Source organism: Malania oleifera, chromosome 4, assembly GCF_029873635.1.
Source record: "Malania oleifera isolate guangnan ecotype guangnan chromosome 4, ASM2987363v1, whole genome shotgun sequence".
Lineage (NCBI taxonomy): Eukaryota > Viridiplantae > Streptophyta > Magnoliopsida > Santalales > Ximeniaceae > Malania > Malania oleifera.
The window spans coordinates 75,184,750-75,211,115 of NC_080420.1; the positions used below are offsets into that span (position 1 = coordinate 75,184,750).

The 26,366-nt window shown below is 35.7% G+C and overlaps 1 protein-coding gene across 2 annotated transcripts in view; it reads left to right on the plus strand.

The window, feature by feature from the left end:
* Positions 1-296: 296 nt before the first annotated feature.
* The window catches only part of LOC131153173 (protein S-acyltransferase 11), a 61,133-nt gene continuing 35,063 nt past the window's right edge, over positions 297-26,366 (plus strand). Inside the window, exons 1-2 of one of the 2 annotated variants that reach the window (XM_058105299.1) lie at positions 297-480; positions 12,790-13,012. In XM_058105299.1, the coding sequence (XP_057961282.1) occupies positions 472-480; positions 12,790-13,012 (232 nt within the window). In that variant the 5' untranslated portion in view covers positions 297-471. The remainder of the gene's footprint in view (positions 481-12,789; positions 13,013-26,366) is intronic. The other variant, XM_058105300.1, reaches the window with a different exon arrangement.

Below are 26,366 nucleotides of genomic sequence, written 5' to 3' on the forward strand. Positions count from 1 at the left end.
AGTTTTGATAAACAATCAACGAATTTGCTAAAACTATTGATTAAATTAATACTTAAAATTTCAATTCCTTTTGTTAAATAATTATATTAAACATGAGTTTTTTTTTTCAATTTTTAATCATGAATTAACTATAAATCCTATTGTAATTCGTTTTGGAAAGAAAATTAATTGTGAATTTTCTTTGTATTTATTTTTATTTGAAGAAAAATTAAATATGATTTTTTTATTAATTTTGAAAGAAAAGTTAATTATGTTTTAATTATATGGTCTATTGCATATAATGTCATTATTTTATTAATTAGTTTATGAAGGATGTATACCGTCTACCTAATAATTTCTCGACTCTTGTGGATGCCGTCTGGACCGGGTCAATCAATCGCTCCGTCGCGTCTCCCTCCCTCTCTCTCTCTCTCTCTCTCTCTCTCTCTCTCTCTCAAATTCTGCGTCTAAAATTCCATTTTCTCTTCGGAAATGGCCGAGGTATGCTCAATGACTTCATCTTGTTTTGCTATTGGCAGCGTTGCTGCTGATGTTATTTCTGCTTCTTTCTGGTTCCTTCTGGTTTTATCGTATTACTGGACTAAAATGTATGACTAAAACAAGAAAATCTTTTGGGTTTTTTATTGTGTGTTTCTTCTTCTTCTAGAGCTATTCGACAATGATACTCTATCACCTTCCTGGTCTTTTCGGGTTTTAGCTTGTTGGAAGTACCTCAATAATAACAGAAAACGTTATGTGTTTTTGTTTTATTCTATGTTTATTAAGAACAATATGCAGTTGCTTGCGTGTTTGCACTATATTGCATTCTACTTATGGTACTACTTTAATTTATCATTTATCGCATTTCACTTTATTTTTCCAAGGTACAAATCATCCTTTTTTGTTGTTGGCATGAACAAAATTGCATTAATTTGATGCTTTCTGCGGATGAAATGCCGTGTTATGGGTCTTTGCCTATCGTATTAGAGGCTTTTGATTTTTTTTGGATGATATTTATTATGTGCCTCCATCTTTACTCGATGATTTAGTGGATGTTTCTATGTTTAAGATGATGGAACACTGAAAGAGAGAAGGTTGAGCAGACTAAGGCTGGTATCTTGCTCATCCTTGGATTTGAGGGGTGAATATAATGGGGAAGATATAGAGGCTCAATAATTGGTGGATAAGATGGGGTTGTGGTTATCCAACTCAGTGTGCCTCCATCTTTACTCGATAGTTTAGAGGATGTTTCTATGTTTGAAGATGATGGAACAATGAAAGACGATGGAATGTACTAAAATTTCATCAGAATCAAGCTTCAAACGATCATTCGATCTTTACTTCAAAGGTGTGGAAATGGTGAAGAAAAAACTCAAGTTTTTCTTCTCTCCTTGCTCCCAACCATACCCTCTCAAGCAATTGCAAGAATTGTGCCTTTTCAATTCTATTACCCAAAATAAAATGCAGCTAGCCAACTACAATAATTGCATGGCAAGCCCCCATACAATCCTATTAACTATGTTGACTCTTTGTTTCTTCTTTCTTTCTTTCTTTTTTTTTTCTTTTTTTTTTTCCCCCATTTTTATATGACAAGAGGAGGTAGGCACCTCCACATGGGTGGGACACCACCCAATAAATTTCCCCCTCTAAGGATTCCTCAAGGTCTGCTACCTTCATGCGAATAACAAATTTTCATACAAACATGGATTTAGGGATCATATCAGAGTTGCTTTCATCCATATGAATTTTGTAAAGCTCGAAAACCTTCATATCCAAAGAAATGACGCCTTACATCAATATGCTTTGATCTCGGATGAGATGTCGAGTTCTTGTTGAGATGGATGGCACTTTGAATGTAACAATGAAGCACCTTTTTTTTTTTTTGCTTTAAGCTTAATTCATGTCAACCATAGAAGTTCCTCGCTAGCTTTTGTGGCAATGTCTTAGCTTTGGTTGTAGAGAAAGCAATAGAGTACTCTCTTTTGGATCCAAGAAACAGATCTCAGAGATCTTTTTTCCTTTTGCATAGTGTTGGTGCAATTTGTAAGGAGTTTTGATATTTAGTTGAGTTGGGGCATCATTTCATTCTTGAGAATGTCATCAAGTATCTTGAAGTAGACTTCTTAGTGTCAATGCCGCTGTTGTAAAATCATCCCACACAAGTTTCTCATCACCAAAGCATAAACAACTTGAAGTTGCCTTTGAGATACCTAAGAATCTATTTTATTACAGCCCAATGCTATTTACCTAGCTTAGAAAGAAAGCAACTAACAATAGTGATTGCATGAGCAATATTTGGCCTGGTGTGAACCATAGCACCCATGAAATTGCCAATTGTAGATGCATAAGGCAACCTAACCTTTACTTCTTTTTCTTTCTCACTAGTAGGACACTGCTTAGTAGTTAGTACTAAGCTTGAAGTGGTCTGCAAAGGAGAATGTGTTAGTTTTTCCTTATGTTTTTGAGTCTTTTTGACACCTGTTCAACAAATTTCTCCTGAGATAACCAAAGGTTGCCACTTGTCTTCTCACAAGTAATTCTTGCACCAAGGATTCAACCCAAGTCCATCATGGAAAAAAAACAAACTTACTTCTTTCTTCAACCTATCAATTTTGTTATTATCATGCAAGGTCTTAAAATTCGATTTCGACTCAAATTTTGAAGCTCCAAAAGTACGGAAATTTCGACGGGAAATTTGATTTCAATGTCAATTTCGATTTGAAAAAATAATGGAAATTAGTAGTAAAACATGGAATTCTTTATGAAACTTTAGAAATGGTTGCAAAACATAATAATATAAGTTTTAGGACTAATATATTACAAATTGAATACATATATGTTTTGTATGAGGTGGAAAAGTTGTAAAATAGTATGTGTATCAAACATATTTGTAAGATAATGTACATTAAACATATTCAGTTAATACAAATGAAATTCATAAATCATTTAAATATTATTTATTATACAAATAATGATAATTTAGACATGAATGGTTAAATAAAATGTTGCTGTAAGTTTATTTTTTCATACAATTTCAAAAGCATTTGTAATAATCTTTTGTTTTGATATAGATAAATAAAATAAATAAAATAAATAAAATAAATTAAGAGAGAAATTTCACTTCACTCCATATTCTCTCATTTGAATTCGACGAAATTTCATTGTATAGTTAAAATTTTGACAAATTTTGCTAAAATTTCGAGATTTCAATGAAAAATTCAAGTGTGGCCCCTTAAATCTATGCCATCAGTGAATTCTCCCCCTTTTTGTTATCATCAAAAAGAGTAAAGGAAGGAAAACTATTTAGAAAGGTGCCCCTGAATTTGTGCCATCAAAAAGCAAGAAAAATATATATGTATGATCAATAGACGATCAGCAGATCATCCAAAAGATTCATTTATAGATTAAGAACCAGGTTACGTATTCAGAACAGATTTAGCAATATATTCAGAAATAGATTCAGAATATATTTAAATTCAAAACAGATTTAGAACATATTCAGCTAGGGATACTCGTCTTTGGCTTTGGATCATTTGTAGGTGTATTCTTGTAAATCTTTTTTTTTGAGTTTTTGACCCATTCCAACTCTTGTTTTCCTCTATGTTGGAAGGCCAAAGCTCCCCCAAAAATTAAGGATTCAATTTGGCCAATTGTGCTTAATAAAATCAATCCTAATAATCTGTTGTAGATCAGGAGACCTTTGAAGGCCTTATCTCTAGATGTTCGTGTGCTCTGTTGTTTGAATTCTGAAACGGTATCTCATCTGTTTTTACAATGTGATTATGCTTGGCAAATCTGGGATGAATTATTTGGTGTGATGGGAGAAACTTGGGTTTGCCCGACATCAGTGGAGGGAATGTTGCCTATCTGTTTTGAGGGTTTTGGGAGAAGGAAGGATAGGGCTGCACTTTGGAGATGCGGGATTTTCGTGGTGTTGTGGAGATTATGGTTGGAGCGTAATGCATGGATTTTTTCAACGAGAAAATTGAATTGGCAGTTGGTTTGGGAGAAGATATACTTGGCCTCTTTATGGTGTGTTGGCTTTGGATGCTTTAAGAGGATTGGCTTTTCGGAATTCCGCTAGAATGGAGGAATTCTTTGCTCTGATTCAACGTTTTTATTTGTTTCTTAGTTTATTTTTTCTGGTTTATTCCATTTGACGGGAGATGACTATCTCCTCTTTGTAAATTCTTCTCTTATTAATGAAATATCTCTTCTTTTGTTATAAAAAAAACATAATGAGCAATAGATTCAGAAATGGATTCAGCATAGACTTAGGTCTTAACAGATTCAGCAATAACCATCAGATTGACATTAGATAGATGTGAAAATTTAAGTTTTAGCAATAAAACATGAATAGTAGTGGTAGCACATCATGGACATACCATCTCTAGTATCAAATATCTCTCCCCCTTTTTTATTAACATTAAAAAAGTTAAGGGAAGGAGTTAGAAGAAGTAGTATATTGCATAAGATCAAATAGGCTAAAATTTACCGAGGTAACTTATTACACACAAGGAATTTCAAATTTGTTAAGAAATTACATTTCTTCCTTTAGTGACAATTTGAAAAGTAAGCTCCCCCTTTAAAATTGTGTAAAAACATATTTTCAAAGATGCACACTTTTTTTCTGATTTTAAAGCACATTTTAAAAATGGAATCCATTTTTTTTTTTTTAAATGAACCATGCAAATTTTCTTATGAAACACCAATGTCTTTCTCAACAAGAATACCTCAAACAAGATGATTATGTGGCTTGGTTCATTAAGGTGGAAGTTTAAATTTCATCCTCAGTCATGGTGTTGGGTGTCCTACCAATTACACTGTACCCATTGCCATAATCATACCCTTTAAGTAGATTGAAGTATGCTTCTAACATGCACTTCAAATTACCTTTTGTTTGGTTTTGCTTGCAATAATATTTTTCTCTTGGTACCCATGCTTGATTAGGTCCATGTGGGTTAGTATGAATATGCAATATATAATTAGGAATCCATACTTGTTTCACATTTTCTTTAGAAAACTATTCAATTTTTGTTTTGCTAAACAATTTCTTTCTAAAGGATCCTTCTTGCTATTGTGAAAGTGATGTATATTAAGGAGGTTTTGTAAAGAAATTCTTGTACTTCTTTCAAAAATTACAGTTGGTTTAAAACCAAAATCACTCTTTTCAAACATGCATCTTTGATTAGCCAAAAGAATATTCAAATGTTCTTGTCCATTTGTAAACTTCTCAAGAATATTTTTCTAATCATTTACTTGATCTTTCAAAGTGATGCTTTCATTTTCATGTTTCCAATTCTCTTTTCAAAAATTCTCTTTTTCAAAATCATCCCTTTGAAAATCAAACTCTTATAGCTCTACTTGATTATTCCTTTTTCTCTCATAATCCTCATTTTCTAAAGCAGTCCTCTTTTTCAAGATCACCCCTTTGGAAATCAAACTCTTCTAGCTCTACTTGATTAATCCTTTTTCTCTCATAATTCTCGTTTTCTAAAGCAATCATCTTTTTCTTGTTTTCCAAATACAGAGAATATAATTCTTCAAATGCTACTTGAATTTCATAATAGAAAATGAAGGTGTAGAGAAACTTACCTTAGATTCTTCTTTTAGATCTGCCATCTGACAAAGATTGGTCATCTGTTGTTTATCAGACTCATTTTCAGAGTCTATAGCAACCATCGCCTTCTTTTTAGCTTTGGTTTTTCTTTTCTTAATGGGAGGATCGTTAATACGGTAATATCCTTGCTTTTTACATTCAAAACAAGTTATTTTCTGTTCATATTTAGATATTTTTATTTTTACAAGTCCCTTTTTCCTTAAAATTTTTTCTATGTTTTCTAATAATTCTTCTTTTTCTTCTTCTTCATATTCTGAACTTTCATTTGATGAAGAATCTTTTGCAGCCTTGAAAGCACTATTTTTCGTTACTTGAACATACTGTTTGCTAGTCTTTATAGTCATCTCATGTGTAATAAGAGACCCAATCAGCTCATCCATAGATAGAGTACTAAGGTTCTTTGCTTCTATTATAGGCTTATATTTGCAATCTTAGCTTCCCATATTTTTTGTAAAGACTTAAGAATTTTCTTAAAAAGTTCACCATTAGGAAAAATCTTACACAAAGCTTCAAAAATTTGTGATATTAGTGAATCTAGTTAACATGTAAGATACAAATTCAAATTCTTCCATCCGATACATTTCGTAGTCATGAATCAATAAATTAATTTTAAATTCTCTAACTTGATTTGTTCTTTCATGTATAGTCTTAAGTCTATCCCAAATTGCTTTTGCAGATTCACAACTATAAACTCTATTCAATTCATTTGAATCTAATGCACAATAAAGAACATTTCATAGCCTTATCATTACACTGAATTTTATTATCATCATTTAAAAAAAAAAATTCCATTCCTACTTATATTTCACAATAGAAACACCATCAATTATTTTACATGGTATGTGAGATCTATTCATGATAATTTTCCAAATGTTAACATCAGTAGAATGAATATATATATTCATGCATGCTTTCCAATATGTGTAGGACCAAAAAAAGGAGGTTTAATAGTTGACCGTCCTTTGGAAAACTAGTCTTTGCATGGATTCCATGAATCATACTGTAGTGTACGAGATAAAGTATAAGAGCACCTGCTCTGATACCAATTGTTGGTCCAGTATATGGCACCCAAGAGGAGGGTTAAATTGGGTGTCTAAAAATGTAATCAAACGTAATTATTTTTCGAGTGTAATAATAGAGAAATTATGTGGAAGCAAGTTTATGCGAACACCCAAGAAAATAATCAAATTACACAATGGTGACACAACCAGTTGATAGTGGTTCGGTAAACCGTGGCCTACATCCACTCCCCAAGCAAACACTTGAGAATTCACTATAAGAAAAGAGTACAAAAACCCTCATTAACAACCTGTCCTCACTCTAGGTAAAAACCCTATTAGTCTAGAAAGTCACTAACAAACTTGTGCTAGAAAGAATTTGGACAGCCTGGCCAAACAGCCTCCGGGTAGAATCTCAGTTGGGGTAGAAACCCTCTAACAAATTATGCTAAAGAGCACTTGGAAAACCTGTCCTAAATCGGGTAGAAATCCAACTCAGATGAAAAGATCCTTCACAATATAAGGTTACAAAAAATATAAAACCATACAACACGAAATACTTCTCAACAAGATATAATATCAGAGCACAAAAACAATCTTAGATGAGCTCTTGGGTTCTTAGAAAAATTCAGCACAGCTCTTCTTCTTTCTTCCATTCTAGCAATTGTATTCTCAATGAAGGATCTTAGGTTCTGAGTGTTGCTCTTTTTTCTTTTTCTTTCTCGCAAAATATTTCTCTGTTCAACTCTATCTTTGAGTAGCACAACAACTCTCTTGTATATTATGGAGTATATATCTTTTTGTGCTTCCCTTAGCTTTGAAGAACAAGTTGCATATTTATAGATAATACAAGGAAAGAGCTGTTTGGGCTGCCAACAACTAGAGTTAATGCATAATGATAGCAAATTTTAAATTTAAATATAAGAATACCAAGACACATGTTACCAATAACTTGATTAAAGCATTAGACAGTTTTAAATTCCGATTTTAATCTATGAAAACTCAAAGCACAGGTGAGCACAGACAGAAAGGGAATAATTTGTTCTAAGAGCCAACCAACCATAATTATGCACAATTTGAATTTTGAGCTTATGGGAACACAAAGAGCATTACACTTTGCTAATGGAGAGCAAGAAAAACTTTGTTCTAAAACAAATATTTTCATTTCCAAGACAATGAAGCTCTAAGTTACCACAATTTGAATTATCTTTTAATCTTACAAAATATCAGCACACATAATTCTTTAAAAATCTGATGGCTTTCTTTAAAAATCTGATGGCTTTCTCACAAAACCCTCCGCCCTCCGAAAGAAGTAGATGATGAAAAATCATTTGATTCAGATCGAAGGGAAGACCTTCGATCTGAGAATCGATAAGGTGGGGGAAGCTCCTTATTCGTTCTTGAGAACAATATTTCTCGTAATAGATGGGTAAGATTCTCTAAAGAGACTGTAAGTTGGTTTGCTGATGCTCTATCAATTTTTGATTGGAGGAAAGGGGTTTTTGAAGGATTCGTCTTGGAAACATACTGTCCTGGCTGTCAATTCGAGAGGCTAAGGTAGGAAAATTTCTGGGTTAGGACTGGGCTTTGAAGGTAAGCAGTATTTTCGTCCCTGGCGGCACTAAATGTGAAGGATGGCAAAGTTTTGCAAAGGGTTTCTTTGACATAGCTGAGGAATTTTGTCATGATTCTGAAGGTAAAGGTGAAGCAAGCCCTTCAGCTCCCAGATCGTGGAGTCAAGTGGTGTTGGAAGGGAAGAGAGGCGAAGGCAAAGGTGAAGGCGATGGTTGCGAAGTCCTATCCAGACATGGAAGCATAGTGTGGAGTATGGGAAAGCACAATTTGTTTTTGTTCTGGGGGTGAGTTGCCATTGGAACCTGTGGTTTTGTTGCCGGAAATTACAGCTGATCGATCAGAGAATGTCCACAGAGTCGGGGCATCTAGGGTTTTCAAAGAAGCTGCAAAGATAGCAGGAGTGGCTAGGGTTGTGCTTGGAGAAGATGAAGCAAGGAATTTTGGGCCGCAATGTTTGGCTTTCGTTTTGGACCTGGACCAGGTAATTGAAAAAGGGGGAGCTTCTTTTTTAACCAAACTGGGCCAATTAATTGAACAGGCCCATAGTCTTGGTAAAAAGGATTCGGGCCATTTTTTGGAAAGTAAGGAGGTTTCATCTCAGATGGGTCATTCTCAGTTGGGCCATTCTTTTAAACAGGCCCATTGTTTGAATAATGCTGATAGATGCCAACAGGCTGAAACAAATATTCTAGGTGTTCAGTTTTCAAATAAGGCCCAAGAGGACTCTTCTGCTGGTATTTTTAGAGACCAAGACTTTGTGTCTGGGAGTGAAGGATTGAAAAGAGCACACTTGCAAGAAGATGTAATAAAGGAAATTCTCAGTTGGAGCAGCAGTGACAGAAGTTGGAGTGCAAATTGAGGGAGTTCAAGAGCAACCTACATTTCAAAGCCAGTTCTCTCATTAACGGGCGTACACAGCCAAGGGACTTAATAGATATGTTGTCTTCCAAGCAGAATCTAGGTACAAACCCTATATTGTAGTGCTCATTTCCAAAGCAGAATCATGATGATCAAGGTGGTTCTCATTCTTCATTAGTAAGTAGCAAGGGTACCGAAAGGATTAGAGGGGAAGTGGCGGTAAAAAAAAGTCTTTTTCCATTTTGGAATTTTTGTTGATGATTCTATTCTTTTAGTGGGACAAGGGTTTCCAGTGGTAGAAAAGACCTCAAGTGGGTCTTCTAGTGTGGTTAAACAAAGGAAGGGGTTTCATTAAAAATCATGATTCTTGTGAGGTCAACAATCAGGCGAACAATGTTGGTTTCGGGGGGGGGGGGGGGGGGGAATCAAATACCAAGAAAGAAAATTCGGATACATTCAGGTTTACACTTGTCGGAAAGCAGAACTAATGGGGTACTGAAATGACGTAAAAGTTTGAAGAAAAGTGAGCTACTTCTGCTGAGATATTCAGAAAATTGTTGAGAAGAGATGCAGGAGGTAATTTTAGCATAATGGAAGAATCACTTGGCCAGAAGGGTGGGACCAGTGAGGAGTTGAGTAGCTGCAAGGGAAAAAAAAATTGGGAGACTTTTCAGATAATGACAATGTGGACATCAGTGATTTTGATTGTGATGAGGGTTTGCTTTTAGATGAAATTTGGGAATAGTATGGTTATGTTTCTGATTCATCTGATAAACTTGGGGATTTAACATATGTGCCAAGGAGGGGATTAGTATTTTTGAAAATGATGGTATGGAAGGAAAGCAATTGGGAAAAGATGGAGTTTGCCCTTACCTATAGAGGAGGTCTCTGAGGAAAATCTTCAAACTCAGCATTTGTTGGATGAATTGGGTCTACACACGTCAGATTACAGAGGAAATGAAATTTAATGGATGCTGGTAAATGCAAGGTTAAGAAGGGTCAGAGGGAATTAGCAAAATTGAAGTGTTTGGTGAATTATGATGGGAAGGGTTTAAAGAGGGGTTTTCTTGGGTAATGTTTGTGTAGTTTTATTTTTATTTTTATTTTTTGTTTATATTCTCTTTATTGAGGAGTTATTGTCCTTGCATATGATGTAATTTCTCTTAATACATCTTCTTCTTTTATAAAAAATAAAACAATCCTTTAAAAATCATATCTTTAGTTATTAAATCATAATAATTCAAATTGCAACAAGAACTAGCTCATTTTCTGAATTTCCAGACAATCAGTTTCTGGATTTTTGGAAACTGCATCTGCTAACGCATCTAATGGAAATCTGCGTCTATGTGTGCATCCAATGGAAGAAAGCGTCAAATGCTGCGTCAAATGCAGGACTGCGTCAAATGCTGTGTCTAAATATAAGACAGCGTCTAATGTAAGACTTGGAAACACTTTTCATGGAAACTTCAATTATTAAAACAAATAATATCAAAAGTTAAAATACAACTTTAGTCTATTGGAAATCCTCAAATCAAATCATGTGAATAGCACAGGCATGCAAGATATTTTAACAAAAAATTAGTGTTTTGGAAATCAAAACAAACTTATAAGAGCAGAAGGTATTTCAACAAAAAAAATACTATAACATGGTTCATTTGGTATAAATTGTTGATCACAACTCTGCCTGCAATAGCAACCACACAGTGTGTATCCCTCTAGTCTTAGGGTCAGTTGGCATTTTGACTACTATGTAGAATGGTGATCACATACTCTTTCTTTTTGTGGGCCTGCTTTTATGCATAGTGTGAGGAACTTAATAGGTATTTTTAGCTGAGATCTCATTCTTCTTTTATATTTGAGTATATTCAACTGTTAACAATAAGTTTTTGTATCTTACGCTGCTAATATAGAGGTAAGGAAACCTGAATAACTGAAAGTAGGGAAAGAGAAAGTCAGAGGAACTCTTTTGTTTTCTTGAAAAGGGGAGAGATTGCAAGCAAGAGGAATCTTCTGAGCATGATTATTCCTTGGAGAAAATGCTTTGACAAAGGGTAGATTTTTTGCAATGTTGGGGACATGCTTGAAAATAGACAAATTCATAAAACCATAGAATCGTGAATTTTTAAAGGGAAAGGCAGCCCAAACATGAACAAAACCAGAAACACCAAGAATAATGGGCGCCATGCATGGCATGCTCATGAGGGGGGGAGGGAGGGGTGACATACATAGTTGCGTGATTAGGAATGGGTGCTGTGAAGCAATGAGATGTGGAAGAGTCAAACGGATGCGTAGGCAGACTAAGTGTAATATATTGACAAAAATTATAACATGTTAAAATAAACTTGTCTAACTCATTGCGCATAAGCTGGTGCAGTTACATAAAAGACAATGGGTAAAAAATTGTAAAAATTTATTGTAAATTACTAAATTCCATCTCTATTTAAGCCAAAATTACAAAATCTTAAGCCTACAGGCATCAAGGTATATAATGACAAGACCGTGGTTTGTCCTAGAGGGGTTGGTTTTGCTGGTAAGGCGGAGATCTGCTTGATTGCTCCCAAATAAAAAGAAAACACTATGTGAACGAGGTCTTATCATGATGGAGCCAGTGATTGTAGTGGGTTTCTACCAGGTTCTGTGTACGAATTTTCAAAATGTGGTTTTGAAGCAGCAGCATTAGCTACTACATGAGAATCTTGTAACTAACTGAAGCTATTAAGGGCGCTTTAGCTTGAGATTAGAGGAGGCTTGTATAATTCCAAACACTAATATGCCCCTTTTATGTTGTACGCATTTTTAAAAATGTTCTTAAAGGTATTGAAGGTTTGTTGATAATTGCAATCAAAAAATTGATGGAACCCATGGGTTCTGGCCATTAGCATTATGATGAATACTTTGCATGATTGCACGCGTGCAAATAGGGATAACACATTATGGTTTCATCCATCTGAAATATGAAAAGTCTGGCCCTTTTATTTAAAAGAATGTTTCATGTTTTCCCCATGATTTTTTTTTTCTTCTCTAATTTCTAGTGAAATTTATGTAAAATGGTGTTGCATGGTTATTTTTATTTTTATTTTTTCTTTGGTCACCAGTAGAGAGTTTTAATATTCATTGTAGGGAACAAAACAAGGTTTATGAGTTCTGCTTTTCATTGTACAGCCACTGCCAATTTGTTGCATGCATGTTGACTAAACTTTTTGATTTATTGCTGTTCATCTGGTGCCTTGTCTTATTTCGAGCTGTAGCAGATCTTGTTGTACTTCTATGATAACTATGATACTTTGATTCAATGAAATAGAACATTTGTACATACGTCAAATTCTGAGTCTGAATCTGTTGGGGTGGTTATCTTCCATGCTTCTGCTCTCGAATGGATATAATAAGCATTTAAAGGTTTTCTGCCATTGAATTTTAAGTTGATCAGACTGATTTGGTCTCGATAATATCTTTTCAGGCAGGTTTTGGTTCTTCCAAGTGTTTTATGTTTCTTTTTTCAAAATTATCTTTAAGAAATGATTTTGATTGGACACTATCATTCACCACCACATGCAGTCTATTTGATTGGTGTTTCATTAAATCAAAGCAACAAAACCATTGATTTTGATCTGAAATGCATTGACCATAGTATATTGGTCTGTGTAACTGATTGACGAGAGATTTGGTCTTTTTGATGATTTTATCCTTGCATGTTTCGTTAAATTTAGAAAAGTATTCATAATCTTCTTTCCTGCCCAATTATTTCTTGTTCATGTGTAGGAGCAATTTGTGAAATCTGTCTCTGAGGATCGGGAAACAACATGCTGGGGTTGTGGTTTGTGCCTTCGTCATCCCTCTAATGCTCCTGTATTCAAGTGTGGTTGGTGTGGAGCAGTAACAGACCAAAATTTATCGAAATGTAAAACCAAGTTACTTCCATGGAGACGACTACGAGACCAGTTCTTTGTTTGTGTTCTCCTCATATTCATGCTGTTTGTGATATGTATGATATTGCAAATTCTCAATTTCATAGTCCTTTTGGTTCACTCTGTCTCTGCATGTTTTGTTTTGTCAATTTTTAAGACACAACACAATTTATGTTGCATGAATAGCATGTGAATGTTATTGCATATTAAAATAGCTTAAAGAATAAAACAATGCAATAGTGAAATGGGACTAGAAAGAAATGTTTGGATGTAATTTTAATTGTAAAAGTAAAGAAAATTAACAGATCATGCATTAAATGGTTGTAAATATTGTATTAGATTGGATCAATTAAAAATATCGGAGATCAATCAGCAAGGAGATTTTTATGTAATAGCAATGTTCAGTTTTTTGGTTTGAATTAGTACTCTAGAGTATTAACCTTCTCATATTGTTTTCTTTTCACCAGGCATATTTATTGAGGAGAAAAGTAGAAACTTCAATTTGTTTGTCTTTCTACTGTTGATATGGTTTGTATCTAGTGTGTAAAACATGTGCGCACAAACTCATACTTGTCTACAGATGCACACACAATTCTTAACCCAAGAAGCCTGGGAACAGGCACGGTGCACGAGACATGACCAGACACGGACACGGTATATACACGTGTTGCAGTATGAGGAAAGAGGCAGACAAGTCAAATGCAAGACATTTTGAAATTTTTAGGCTTTTGTGATTTTAATGTAATTTATTGACCTGATTTCGTGATATTTTTCTGATATTATTTTATTAGCTCATAAAGAAGTAGATTCTTGGGTTTTATCTGTTAGACAAGTAATGTCCTAGTAATTTTAGGTTTCCCTATTTTTATTTTCCTGGCTCCAAAGTGTATTAGCCCTTTAATTATTATTGTTTTGTAATTATTTGGAAGATTTTTGATGAATAGAGTAGAGTTGTTGAAGAAACTTTCCCCTTGTTCTTTGAGTTATTTCCCTTGATTCCTTTTTTCTTCAATTTCCCCTTTTTGTCCTGCACCAGATTCCAGATTGTTATCAGAGCAAATCTTGATCTTTTGAGTTGTTAAATAGTACTTCGGTCTATCATCTTGACTTATACCCCTTTTGATCCAAACAACCACCCCAATGGAACCCACCTACTGTAAGGCAAAAAATAGAACACAGGCTTATGGCCAATATCACAAAGTTTTAATGTACAAGATCATTCCAGCTCCAGGTTGGCAATGGCAGCTCTCTGCTGCTTTAGGTGCACTCATCTGCCATTTGAAGTTTCAGTGCTGACGCCATGTGACACCACCATTGGACCCTGCCAATTGTTAGATTACCTCTTTACCTAGAAGCTTAAGCTGTTAGGTTGTGGGCCAGCAATGTATGCCAAGCCTCAACACTTTCCCGCATGTGCAGCTTTGTTGCACGTGCACGTGGAGAGAGAAACAAACGGTAAATTACACCCATTACAGGAAATAAGATAATTCTTTAGAGCCAAACAGTACAGTCAATGAGACTAAAACCAAGGACCTCTTGGCAACTTGGCTCTAATATCATGTTAGATTACCACTTTACTTAAAGCTTAAGCTGGTTAGGTCTTAGGTTATGTTCCAATTTCCGACAATGTATATCGAGCCCTAACACCAATATTCCAAAATCCCATTGCATAGACACAAATCATTCTTCCTTGCCATGGTGATGCTTATTATTTCCTCCATGCTGCAGAACTTTGAAACATCCTACAGCCTCACATTGCAAGGTAACCATCCTTCCTCTCTCCTTATGATGATCCCCAACGATTGCCTTGCTAACATGATTCCCTCTTACCAAATTCTTTAGATGTTACTTGACCAGAGCACAAGTTCCTAAGCCCTTCAAACATCTTTATGTCTTAGCCCATACACTCGACCGAAGTCCTACTTCAACACATCTATGCAAATGTAGTGTGTAGGCCATCTTCAATAAATAAATTAACATAAAGCAGAAAATAAAAAAGGAGAGAGCCTAGAAATGCTATCATAAAACCTCACTGGCTATGGGAAAAGTTTGAAATGAAAAACATTAAAGTGGGAGTTTACTCCTCTTTCTTCATCATCAGTTGAGGACATTTTGCATGTGCATTTGTTAGATCAAGCAGGATTGCTCAAGTAGAGAATCCCCACCTAAATAACTGACGGGGGCAATCTCTCCCAATGGTCATGGCATTGGTCACTGATGAACTCCTAGCCTGTTTCACTACCATCATGGCACCAATTACAGTGCGTCTTAAAAGCAAGACTATTGCTGGACTCTTGAGGCAAAAGAGAGCTTTCAGCTGGTTAAGGAATTAACGACACGAGCTCCTCTCTTAGCTTTTCCAGACTTTGAAAAGGTTTTTGAAGTGGGTTGTGATGCTTGTAAATTGGGGACTGGAGCTGTTCTGAGTCAAGAAGGGCATCGAATTTCGTATTTCAGTGAGAAACTCAATGGGATGTGGCAAAATGACTGCACCTATGATTTGAAATTCTATGTTATTGTCCAAGTTTTAAAATTTTAGCACCTTTGCTTGATTTACTGAGAGTTTGTTTCACATTCAAATCATGAAGCTTTATGCTATTTAAACTCTCAAAAGTAACTGAATCATGGATGTGCTGAGGAAGTGGTCTTCTTGCAAGAATATACTATCATATTGCACTATGAGGCTCGTTCAAAGGGACAAGGTGGCAGATGTCTAACAGTGTTGTGGGAATGGAAGCTATCAAGGAGCAATACATGGATGACCCCTATTTCAAAGGTATCTTGGAGAGGCATGAAACCAGGGACAACTGGACAATGCAGCGCTTGTTGAATTTGTCCTACAAGATGGCTATTTATTCAAGGGAAACAAGATGTTTGTTCCAACTGGTTGTTTAAGTGAGTTTCTAATTGTTGAATTGCATGATATTGGGCACATTGGTCAGGGTAAAATGCTGAATTTGGTCCCTGGAAGGTTTTTTTTTTGGACTTCTTTACATTGTGACATTTACAAGTATGTGGAAAGATGTCGAACATGTCAAATTGCCAAATGCCAGCAGCAAATTGTTGGTTTCTATGTATCTTTGAGCTAACTGTTCCATAGGTTGACATAAGGATTTTGTGGTGGGTTTGCCTAAAAGTAAGCCAGAGGTATTGATTCTGTTTTGTGGTGGTTGAGCACTTCTCAAAAATGGCACAGACATTTTATGCAACTCATGTAGCACACATGTTTTTCCAAGAATGAGGTTACATGGCTTGCGCAAGACAATAACATCCAATACAGAGTCAAAGTTCCTCAGCCACTTCTGGGGAAATCTTTGGAGATTGCTGAGTGCTTACTATCCCCAAACCAATGGACAGACAAAAGTTGTGACTTAAACTTTGGGCAACTTGGGTTTTTCATTTTTGTGGGTCGTTGAAAGATGGATAGTTTGTATAGCTATTCTCTTTGCTAGTCTTAATTGAATGACTGTCGATTTTCTTTGGTGGAGGATAGTTGATATCGGTCTTTGGATCCTTCGGGGTTTTAATTCTTGCCAATCTTTTTGTGATTTTCTGACCAGATCTAATTCATCTTTTCCTCTCTATTGATCCATTTGGAAGGCCAAAGTTCCCTTAAAATCAAGGCTTTTATTTGGTTGGTTGCGCTTGATAGAATTAATACCGATAACTTGTTACAGGCAGGAGACCTTTGAAGGCTCTATCTTCAGACTCTGTTCTTCATTTTAATTGTTTGGAATCTGCATCTCATCTTTTTATACATTGTGATTATGCTTGGAGGATATGGAACAATTTATTTGGCCTTTTATGTGAATGCTGGGTGAGTTAAGAGGCAATCGAGGACTTTTTGGCAGTCTCTTTTGCTGGTTTTGGCAGGAAAAAGGAAAGGGCAGTGCTATGGAAATGTGCCTTCTTTGCAGTATTTTGGGGGTTGTGGATGGAGTGTAGTGCATGTATTCTTTTAGGGAAGAAGTCGTCACTTACTCATTTGGGTATCCCCTGTGAGCAACACTTTGCTCTTATACCACCTAGGTGTAGCGAAAAGTTGGTGAGGGTGGGCTAGGTTGTCTCCTTGAAGTAACGTGCTGTGTTGGTGCCCAGGGTATGGTGTCAAATATGTGAGGGCTTCTGCATCATTCTAGACTTGGGTGGGAAGAAGTTAGTTTAGGAGACTAGGATTAGATTAGGAACTTGGAATATAGGTTACTTATGGTTAAAAGCGTGGAGATTGTGGATGCAATGATTAGAAGAAAAATTAATTTTATCTACCTTCAAGAAACTAAGTGGGTAGGGGAGAAAGCTAGAGAAATTGAAAAATCAAGATTCAAACTTTGGTAAATTGGAAAAGAAAAATCTAAGAATGGGGTAGGAATTATCGTAGACAAAGGCTTAAAAGATAGTGTTGTAGATGTCGAAAGAGTGAGGAATAGAATTATAAAAATCAAGATGGTCTTAGGCCAAGAGATAATAAATGTCATTAGTACTTATGCTTCTCAAGTAGGCTTAGCAGAAAACTTTAAGAGACAATTTTGGGAAGACATGGATAGTATCATACAAGGGATATTAGGGACTACGAAAATATTCATAGGAGCAAATTTGAATGGACACATTGGAAGGGTTAATAAAGGTTAGGAGAGGATATAGATATGGAGATAAAAATGAGTCTGGGGATATTATCTTAGAATTCGTCATGTCATATGATTTTATTACAATGACTGCTTGCTTTAAGAAGAGAAAAGAACACTTAATAATTTTTAAAATTGGGCAAAATAAAAATCAAGGACATTTTTTTTAAACTAGGAGGGTAGATCATTTATCATGTAAGGATTGTAGAGTGATTAGGTGAAATCTTAACTACAAAACATAGAGTTTTAGTGTTAGATATATGTATTAAAAAATTGAAGAAGATGATATAAATTAGTGCAAGGGAACTAGGTTGTGGAACCTAAAGGGAGAAAATATAATAAAATTTAAAGGTATGATGATCAAAGATAGTGATTGGACAATAGAGGATGATGTAGACACAAACATTCTTTGAAGTAGGATAGCTAGCTTTATTTGAAAAGATAGAAAAAGTGGTTTTACGTGATACAAGAGGAAGATTCTTAAAAAACAAAGAAAGTTGGTGGTGGGATCAAGATGTCCAAAGCTATAGAGACAAAAAGAATTTGGTGTAAAACATGGAAAAATGTGGAAATATGGAAAATTTTGAAAAGTATTAAAAGGTGAGAAAAGATGCAAAAAAGGACGTTAGTGAAGTTAAACATAAATCATTTAATAATTTTATGCTAAATTAGATATAAAAGAAGGGAAAAGAGACATATTTAAACTTGATAGAGCTAGAGAAAGAAAGAGTAAGGACTTAGGTAATGTAAAATGTATAAAAAGTGAGGATGATATTGTCTTGGTTAAGGAAGAAGACAGAAAAGAAAGATAGCGAAGTTACTTTAGTAAGCTATTGTTAATGGTTATTTAGTCATTAGCATTATTATAATGTGTTAAGAGTTATGTTAGTAAGTGTGAGTTAGTAAGGGTATTATGGTCATTGGCACTGTACTTGACATATATTATAAATAGAGGGAGAGACCTATCATTGAAGTTAGATCTTCCATTTTACCCAATTAGTCAACAACATTGTATTAGAGCATGATTTTGAAACCTGAACACTAATTCTTACAGCCACCATCAAAACCGAAGCCTAAAACCCTAAATCTGCTGCATGTCTACCATCATAGAAGAATTTGCAGCAATAATATAGCCCTAGAAAACAGCTAGCAGCTGCTGGAAGTTAGACCAGTTGCAAGAAATTTCCTGGGCAACACTGCCAGTTCGGGAACACAAAAACTACTATAGATTTTGCAAAAACAACACCATGGTCACCCATAGGCACTGCTGATCTCCCCCCCCCCCCCCCTCTCTCAAATCCCATCTCTAGGCAGTGCCCCATGTGCTCTCATGTGTCGGTCAAAGGCTGCCAGGGCCGAACCCATGCGCTGGCGCATGAAGCCACTTTCAGGCATGTTTTTGGCTTGAATTCATCCAGCAGTGCTCAAATCCCTCTATAAACATATTAATGGAGTTTTTTTTGTGATGTTTGTTGTCCAAAGATCTCACCCTTTCTAATTGCTCATGTGCGGCACCCAAGGAATGGTTTTTTGATGCTTCGTGAAGCTGTTTGTCAATGGTTATTGAGTTTATTGGGTCTGAAACAGTGGGATTTGCTTTGTTTTTTATCCAATGTTCTAATTCCTTCCATAGACCAAAATATCAAGCTTTTGGGCCTGTGTTTTGCTAAAAGATCCAATCTTTGTTTTGACTATGCACTGGTGGTAATTTGTTAGTTGTTGTTCAGAGTTAGTAAAGGCCATTGGGGAGTCTCTTGGAGCAGTGGTAGTGTTCATAAGCTGTTTCTGTGACTCTGTGGCAGTGTTATGTAAGTTTGTTGGTGATTTGTCCATGTTAGTTTTGGTGGTTCACCTCTCCAATTGTTCCACTGCTGTGTGTTCGTTTCTTAGGGCCGTGTCTGAGTTTTTGGTGCTGTGTCTGAGTTTCTTGGTGCTGTGGCAGCCTTGTACTGATTCATTTGTGACTTGTTCATGGTGGGTCACCTTGTTCATGATTGTTTCGATTGTTCCAGCAATTAATCTTGTTATCATTGGTCTAGGTTTGTAAGTGTTGGGATGGAGTTTGCAAATCCTAAAAGTATGGTTCCATCGTTAGTCATTTGTTTGAGTAAACTGTGTAATGTGACTATATCAGAGGAGTATTCAAGTTCTCTACAGTATCAATCATCTCAACAATCATCTTTTGCCTAGAAAGGTAATCCTATAGCTTGTATGTCATCTAGTATCTTTCCCGCTAGTCCTTGGGTTATTGATTTTGCTACCACTAACCATATAACAAGTGCAACAAACTTCTTTTTTGCCCTCCAGTACTCTAAAAATCCTTAAGTTACCTTTGCTTCAGGGGAGGAACAGTAAATCCTATTCCTTCCATGTCTCTTTCTTCTGTTTTATACATTCATAAATGTCCTTTCAATCTTATGTCAATTAGTAAGCTTACAAAGTCACTAAATTGTTTTGTCACTTTCTTTCCTGATTTTGTGGTTATTCAAGATTTGAAGATGAGGAAGACAATTGATGTGGAACATGAGGCTCGTGGGCATTACTACTTTGAGTTGCTTTCTCCTCCCATTGCCTGCATAGCATCAGCTACACCACTTCAAATCCATTGTTGCCTTGGACATCCGTCATTGGACTAGTTGAAACAACTAGTTCCTACATTGAGTTATGTCTAATCTTGAGTGGGAGTCTTGGCAATTGGGAAAACATCACCGTGTTGCCTTTGCTTCCTAGGTTGAAAAATGGGTGGTTAGTCCTTTCATGCTAGTCGATTATGATATTTGGGGTCCTAGTCGAGTTACGTCGAAGTTGGGGTTTTGGTACTTTGTTACATTTGTTGATGACTACTCTAGGATGACTTGGTTATATTTAACGAAACGTCCTGGAACAATTAAAATTCCCTCCCCTTTCCTTCTGAGTTGTTTAATATCTTCCATGCCTTCTGTTCTCAAATTGAGACTAAAATTGTTATGCCATTCAGAATACTTTGTAGTGATAATGCTAAGGAGTACTTCAATACCCAATTCACTACTTATATGACTAATTTTGGTATGATCCATCAATCCTTTTGTGCTCACACTCTACAACAAAATGGAGTTGCAGAGCTGTAAAATAGACATATTCTTGAAGTCACTTATACCCTATTATATCAAATGAATGTCCCCGAAGTTTTTTTAAGTGATGTTGTGCTCACAACTTGCTCCCTCATCAGTAAAATGCCATCCTATGCCCTTGGTGATAAAATCCCATATTCAATTATATTTCCTAAAGCTCCTTTGTTCTCCATTCCTCGTATATTAAGCTATGTGTCCTTTGTTCATCAGTTAATTCGAGGAATGGATAAGTTGGATCCTTGTGCTATCAATGTATTTTTCTAGGCTATTCCTATACTTAAAAGAGATATAAGTTTTATTGCCCTATTTTACATCAATTCTTTGTCTCTGCTGATGTCACCTTTTTTGAGTCTACACCATACTACTTTGATTCCTTGAATTCTATTGACCTTGATGAGTCCCTTACTCTACCTTGCCTTCTAGATCCCAGCCTATTCTCTGTGCCTAATCCTTGTACATCTTCATCCAATCTCGTCACTTAGATCATCCTAATTTGCAAGTATACACACAACAACTCAAGGGAGGAGAGCCTCCTCCAGCTTCTAGTACTGCACGTCAGATGATCTTATTTCTCATGATGTTGATCCTCCAATAGCTGTTCGGAAAGGTAAACGCACTTCTACCCAACATCCAATAACTAATTTTGTTTGTTATGGTTTTTTCTCACCCTTGTATTTCGATTTCATTAGTACTTTGTCTGTTGTTGCTTTTCCAAAATCTATTTTTGAAGCTCTATCCCATTCTGGGTGGAAGACTACAATGGTTGAAGTGATGTGTGTGCTACATGATAATGATACTTGGGATTTGGTACCTCTTCCCCCTAATGAGTTTGTGGTTGGTTGTCACTGGGTGTACAATGTAAAAGTCAATCCTGATGGTTCTGTGGCTCATTTGAAGGCCAATCTTGCTGCTAAGGGATATATTCAGGTGTATGATTTGGATTATTTTTACACATTCTCATTTTCTAGACTTGCCTTAGTGCGTTTGTTCATCTCTTTAGCCACTACTTGCCGTTGGCCTTTATATCAATTATATGTGAAGAATGCTTTTTCTATATGGTGATCTTCATGAGGAGGTCTATATTGAGCAATCAATTGGGTTTGTTGCTCAGGGGGAGCTAGGCTCAGTGTGTTGGCATAAGAAATCATTATATGGATTAAAACAATCTCCTAGAGCATGGTTTGACCAATTCAACGTTGTAATTCTTGAGTTTGGCTTTTGACAATGTGCAATAAGATCACTTTGTATTTTATCATTATAATCCATCTGGCAGGATTTTGCTTATTGTGTACGTGGATGACATTGTGATCACTAGTGACGATGATTAAGGCATCCAGGACCTAAAGCTTTTCCTATAGAGTAAGTTTCATACCAAGGACTTGGGACCATTAAAGTACTTCTTGGGTATAGAAGTATTGAGATCTCGTACAGGAATTGTCTTCTCACAAGTGAAGTATGTTCTTATCTTTTAGATGAAATGGGGCTGTAGGGATCCAAAACTGTTGACACACCCATGGATTCCAATAGTAAGTTAAAGCCAAATATGGGTAATTTGTTACCTAACCCAGGACGGTACCAGAGACTTGTTGGCAAGTTGAATTATCTCACAGTCACTTGACTAGATATATCCTTTGCAATAAGTGTTATGAGTCAGTTTCTCGATTCCTTGAGAACAAGTCATTGGGATGCAGTAATTCGATTTTTTATATATCTTAAAGATGCACCAGGGAGAGGTCTCTTATATTAGGATTGGCGTCATAGTCATATTCAAGGATGTGCAAATGCATATTAGGCCGGGTCGCCTCCCGACCAAACACCACAACTGGGTACTGTAACTTTGTTGGTGGTGATTTGGTGTCTGGGAAAAGTGAGAAACAAACTGTGGTGGCCAGGTCAAGTGCTGAGTCAGAGTATAGTGCTATGACGCACAGTACATGTGAGCTTATTTGATTGAAGAAAATGTTAAAAGAACTAGGTTTTCCACATTCTCAGCCTATGGAGCTGATGTGTGATATCGAGTTGCTGTTCATATTGCCTCCAATCTAGTTTTCCATGAGCGGACAAAGCACATTGAAGTTGATTTCACTTTTTTGGGAGAAACTTGTACATAAGCTCATTATGACCACTCATGTGAAGTTTGAGTTTCAGTTTGCTGATTTGTTCACTAATGTCTTGGGACGTGTTCGAGAAAAATTTTGTTGTAACAAGCTAGGAGCATATGATATAAAGGGAGTGTTAATGGTTATTTAGTCATTTAGCATTATTATTATTATTATTATTATTATTATTATGTGTTAAAGTTATGTTAGTAAGTGTGAGTTAGTGAGGGTATTATGGTCATTGGTATTGTACTTGACATATATCGTAAATAGAGGGAGAGACCTATCTTTGAACTTAGGTCTTCCATTTTACCCAATTATTTAACAACTATTTAATGAAAACCAAGTAGAAATCTTGAACTTAGAATTGATAAATGATGAAAAGGCTAAAAATATGTGATTTATTCACAAAAATTTAGAGTTAACGAAGTTAATTTTGCTTTAAAAAAGATGTAGAATGGAAAAGCTATTGGACCAAATAATATCCTAATTAAAGTTTGGAAATGCCTAGTTGATAACGGAATTATATGGTTAACTAATTTATTTAACACAATTATAAAAACTAAGAAAATGCTAGATGAATGTAGGAAAGGTGCTTTAATACTTATATACAAAAATAAAGTAGATATTCAAAATTGTTGTAACTATTGTGGAATTCATCTTATGAGTCATTCAATAAAACTCTGGGAAAGGGTAGTTGAACAAAGATTAAAGTTAGAAATGAAGGTCTTGAAAATCAATTTGATTTTATGCTTGGGAGATCTACTACAGAAGCTATATAATCTTTGAAGAAGATTTTGAAAAGTTTGGGAAAAAGAAGAGGGACTTGCAAATGGTATTTATTGATAGGATACGCAGGGAAGTTCTATGGTAGATTTTAGTAAAAAACAAGGGTGCATGTAGTAGGTATCCTAATGTCATTAAGGATATGTACAATGGAGTAATGACTAATGTTAGAACTATATGTGGAGAGATTGGGGAATTTCCAATCATAATAGGTGTACATCAAGGATTTGCTTTGAGCCCTTATCTTTTCGCTCAAGTCATGGATGAACTTACTAGAAGTATCCAAAATGAAGTTCCATGGTGTAATTGTTTGCAGATGATATTGTATTGATTGATGAAACTAAGGGTGGAATAGAATCTAAGTTAGAATTATGGAGAGAAGATATGATTAGGCAGTTTCAGATCAGTAGTATCCTATTAAAGTTTACTGGCAGCGGGAAGATATGATTAGGCAGTGGGGTGTGGAGCTTTTCATGTCAAGCACTATAATTTTTCGGTCGGTGGTTGTGTCCCAGAATTTCCGTGCAAATTTGTGTAGTTGCCTCTAGTTCTGCCAGAAGTAGGCAGGTGTCATTTTTGTGTGGACCTGTTTTAATGATGGGTAGTATAATTCTCTGCGGGTATTACAATTCCAGATTGATATTTTATGTGTTGAAGGCCAGTGGATGGTCCTGTTTTCTTTTTTGTTTTTTCCTTCTTCCTTTCTTTTTTCCAGCTAATGGGGGTGAAGAAAGAAATGCCTGGGACTGCCTTGGAGTTTCCAAGAAGACAGGCGGGTAAATTTATCTATAGACACTAAAGAAGTAATTTGTCCACTTCGTTTCCTCATCTTTATCTTTTGAGTTCGTGGCATTAAAGCCTTTCTTCTTTTTCATTTCAGATGGTCTTTTGTCTTCTAGGGATTTCAATTTCACATGCCTCTTAATGATAGGGAGGCAGATGAGCTCTCATCTATGTTGTTGGTGTTGGATAATTGTTGTGTTTCCTTGGGTGTGGATAGTTGTTATTGGTCTTTGGATTCTTCAAGGATTTATTTTTGCAAATCTTCTTGTGATCTATCGACCAGGGCTAATTTTTCCTTTCGGCTGGTTAAAAAAATTTTAAAAGGCCAAAGTCCCCCCAAAGGTTCGGGCTTTTTATTTGGTTGGTTATGCTTAATAGGGTTAACACCAGTAGTATGTTGCATGGTAGAGACCTTCAGAGGCACTTTCTCCAGATGTGTGCCTTTTATACATTAACAGTTCAGAAACAGCTTCTCATTTGTTTTTGCACTCTAATTTTTCTTGGAAAACATGGAACAAGAATTTTGGTTTATTTGGAGAAAGTTGGGTTTGCCCAAACTCAGTGGAGAATATGTTGCGTATCTCTTCTGTGGCTTTGGCAGGAAGAAGGATCCTGCAGCATTATGGAGACGTGCATTTTCTGCGGTGTTGAGGTTTATGGTTTGAGTGTAATACGTGTTATTTTCTCTGGAAAGAAGCTGTATATTTCCTTGCCATGGGATGAAATTCATTACTTAGCCTTGCTTTTGTAAGTTGGCTCAAGGTTCTTTAAGGGAGTGAGCTTCTCTGACAGACAATGGGACTAGTTATCTTTGTTGGCTTGATTGGTGTTTTTCCTATCTTTTTTTCTACTTTGTGTTTTGCCTGTTCTATTTAGGAGGATCTCTTATTCTCGTTTTTGTACATTATTTCTTAACGAAATCATCTTCTTTTGTTATCAAAAAAATAAAAGAAATAAATATAAATAAAAATAATATAAAAAGGTGCTTGGAAAGCTGCCACTAATTGCATCACTTGGACTTGGAGTCTATGGAAGGATTGGAATAGGAGAAAATTTGAGAATAGGGAAGCCTCCTTGCTTTGTTTTCAAATTCCATGTCTTGAATTCTTTGTTGAGATCTTTTTTTTTTGCCCTTTTTGGAAGTTTCTACTTTCTGTCGTTTTGTTGATCTTCTGGAGCATCGTTTACCTTTTTATTTGTTTTTCCTTTTTTTGGCTCCTTTAAATTTATCTTGTGTTTAGTGAAAGAAATTTTTTGGTAAAAAGGTAATGTTCTGTGCAATTATTTTGTTTGTGGTTTGGGGCTTGACTTTCATTATTTTTTGCAATTGAAACTTTCAAGGGGTTTTTAGCAAGTTGTTCATGAATAATAAACACATAACAAGGAGTACTACTTCGGAAGTTGGAACCAATGTGAAATTTCTGGTAATGATAATCATGCATAATCCATCAAATTTATCCGGTTAACTCCATCTGATTACACTGCTGAAACATCAAGGAATAAGATGAGTTTTCGTCGGACTATTGTGGTTGACAGGAAGACATTCAGTTATGAATTATTGCAGTATATGGAGCTATGGCTTTGGATTGTTGTGATTGCTGGTTGGAATTCTTTTTTCATCACCATGGGTGAAGTAGAGTATAGATGGATTATGCTACAACTGAAAATTTTTGGGTAGCTATGAAGGAGAAATCTTTGGTGTGAACTCTTAGACTTCGGGATTTTTATTCGCATAATGCTTGCAGTGATTTCTCACTGTTGAGAAGATTTTTGAAACATGGTGACAGGGGGCCACCTACAATAGCATAGATTTAGGAAACTATGCATGTTCTACATTTTTGTGTCACTTAATTTCCTGTTATGTCAGGGTTGTTATGTAATTATGTGTTTTTGTTAGATGTAAAAAAAGTACTTTGTTTGTGTTGTATGAGACAACAGTCATTTCAAATTGAGAATTGCAGAACTGGTTTCCTACTCTCTCTTGCAGCCTCTCCCTCTTCTTTGTCCTCCTTTCTCTTTCTTTCTTCTCCC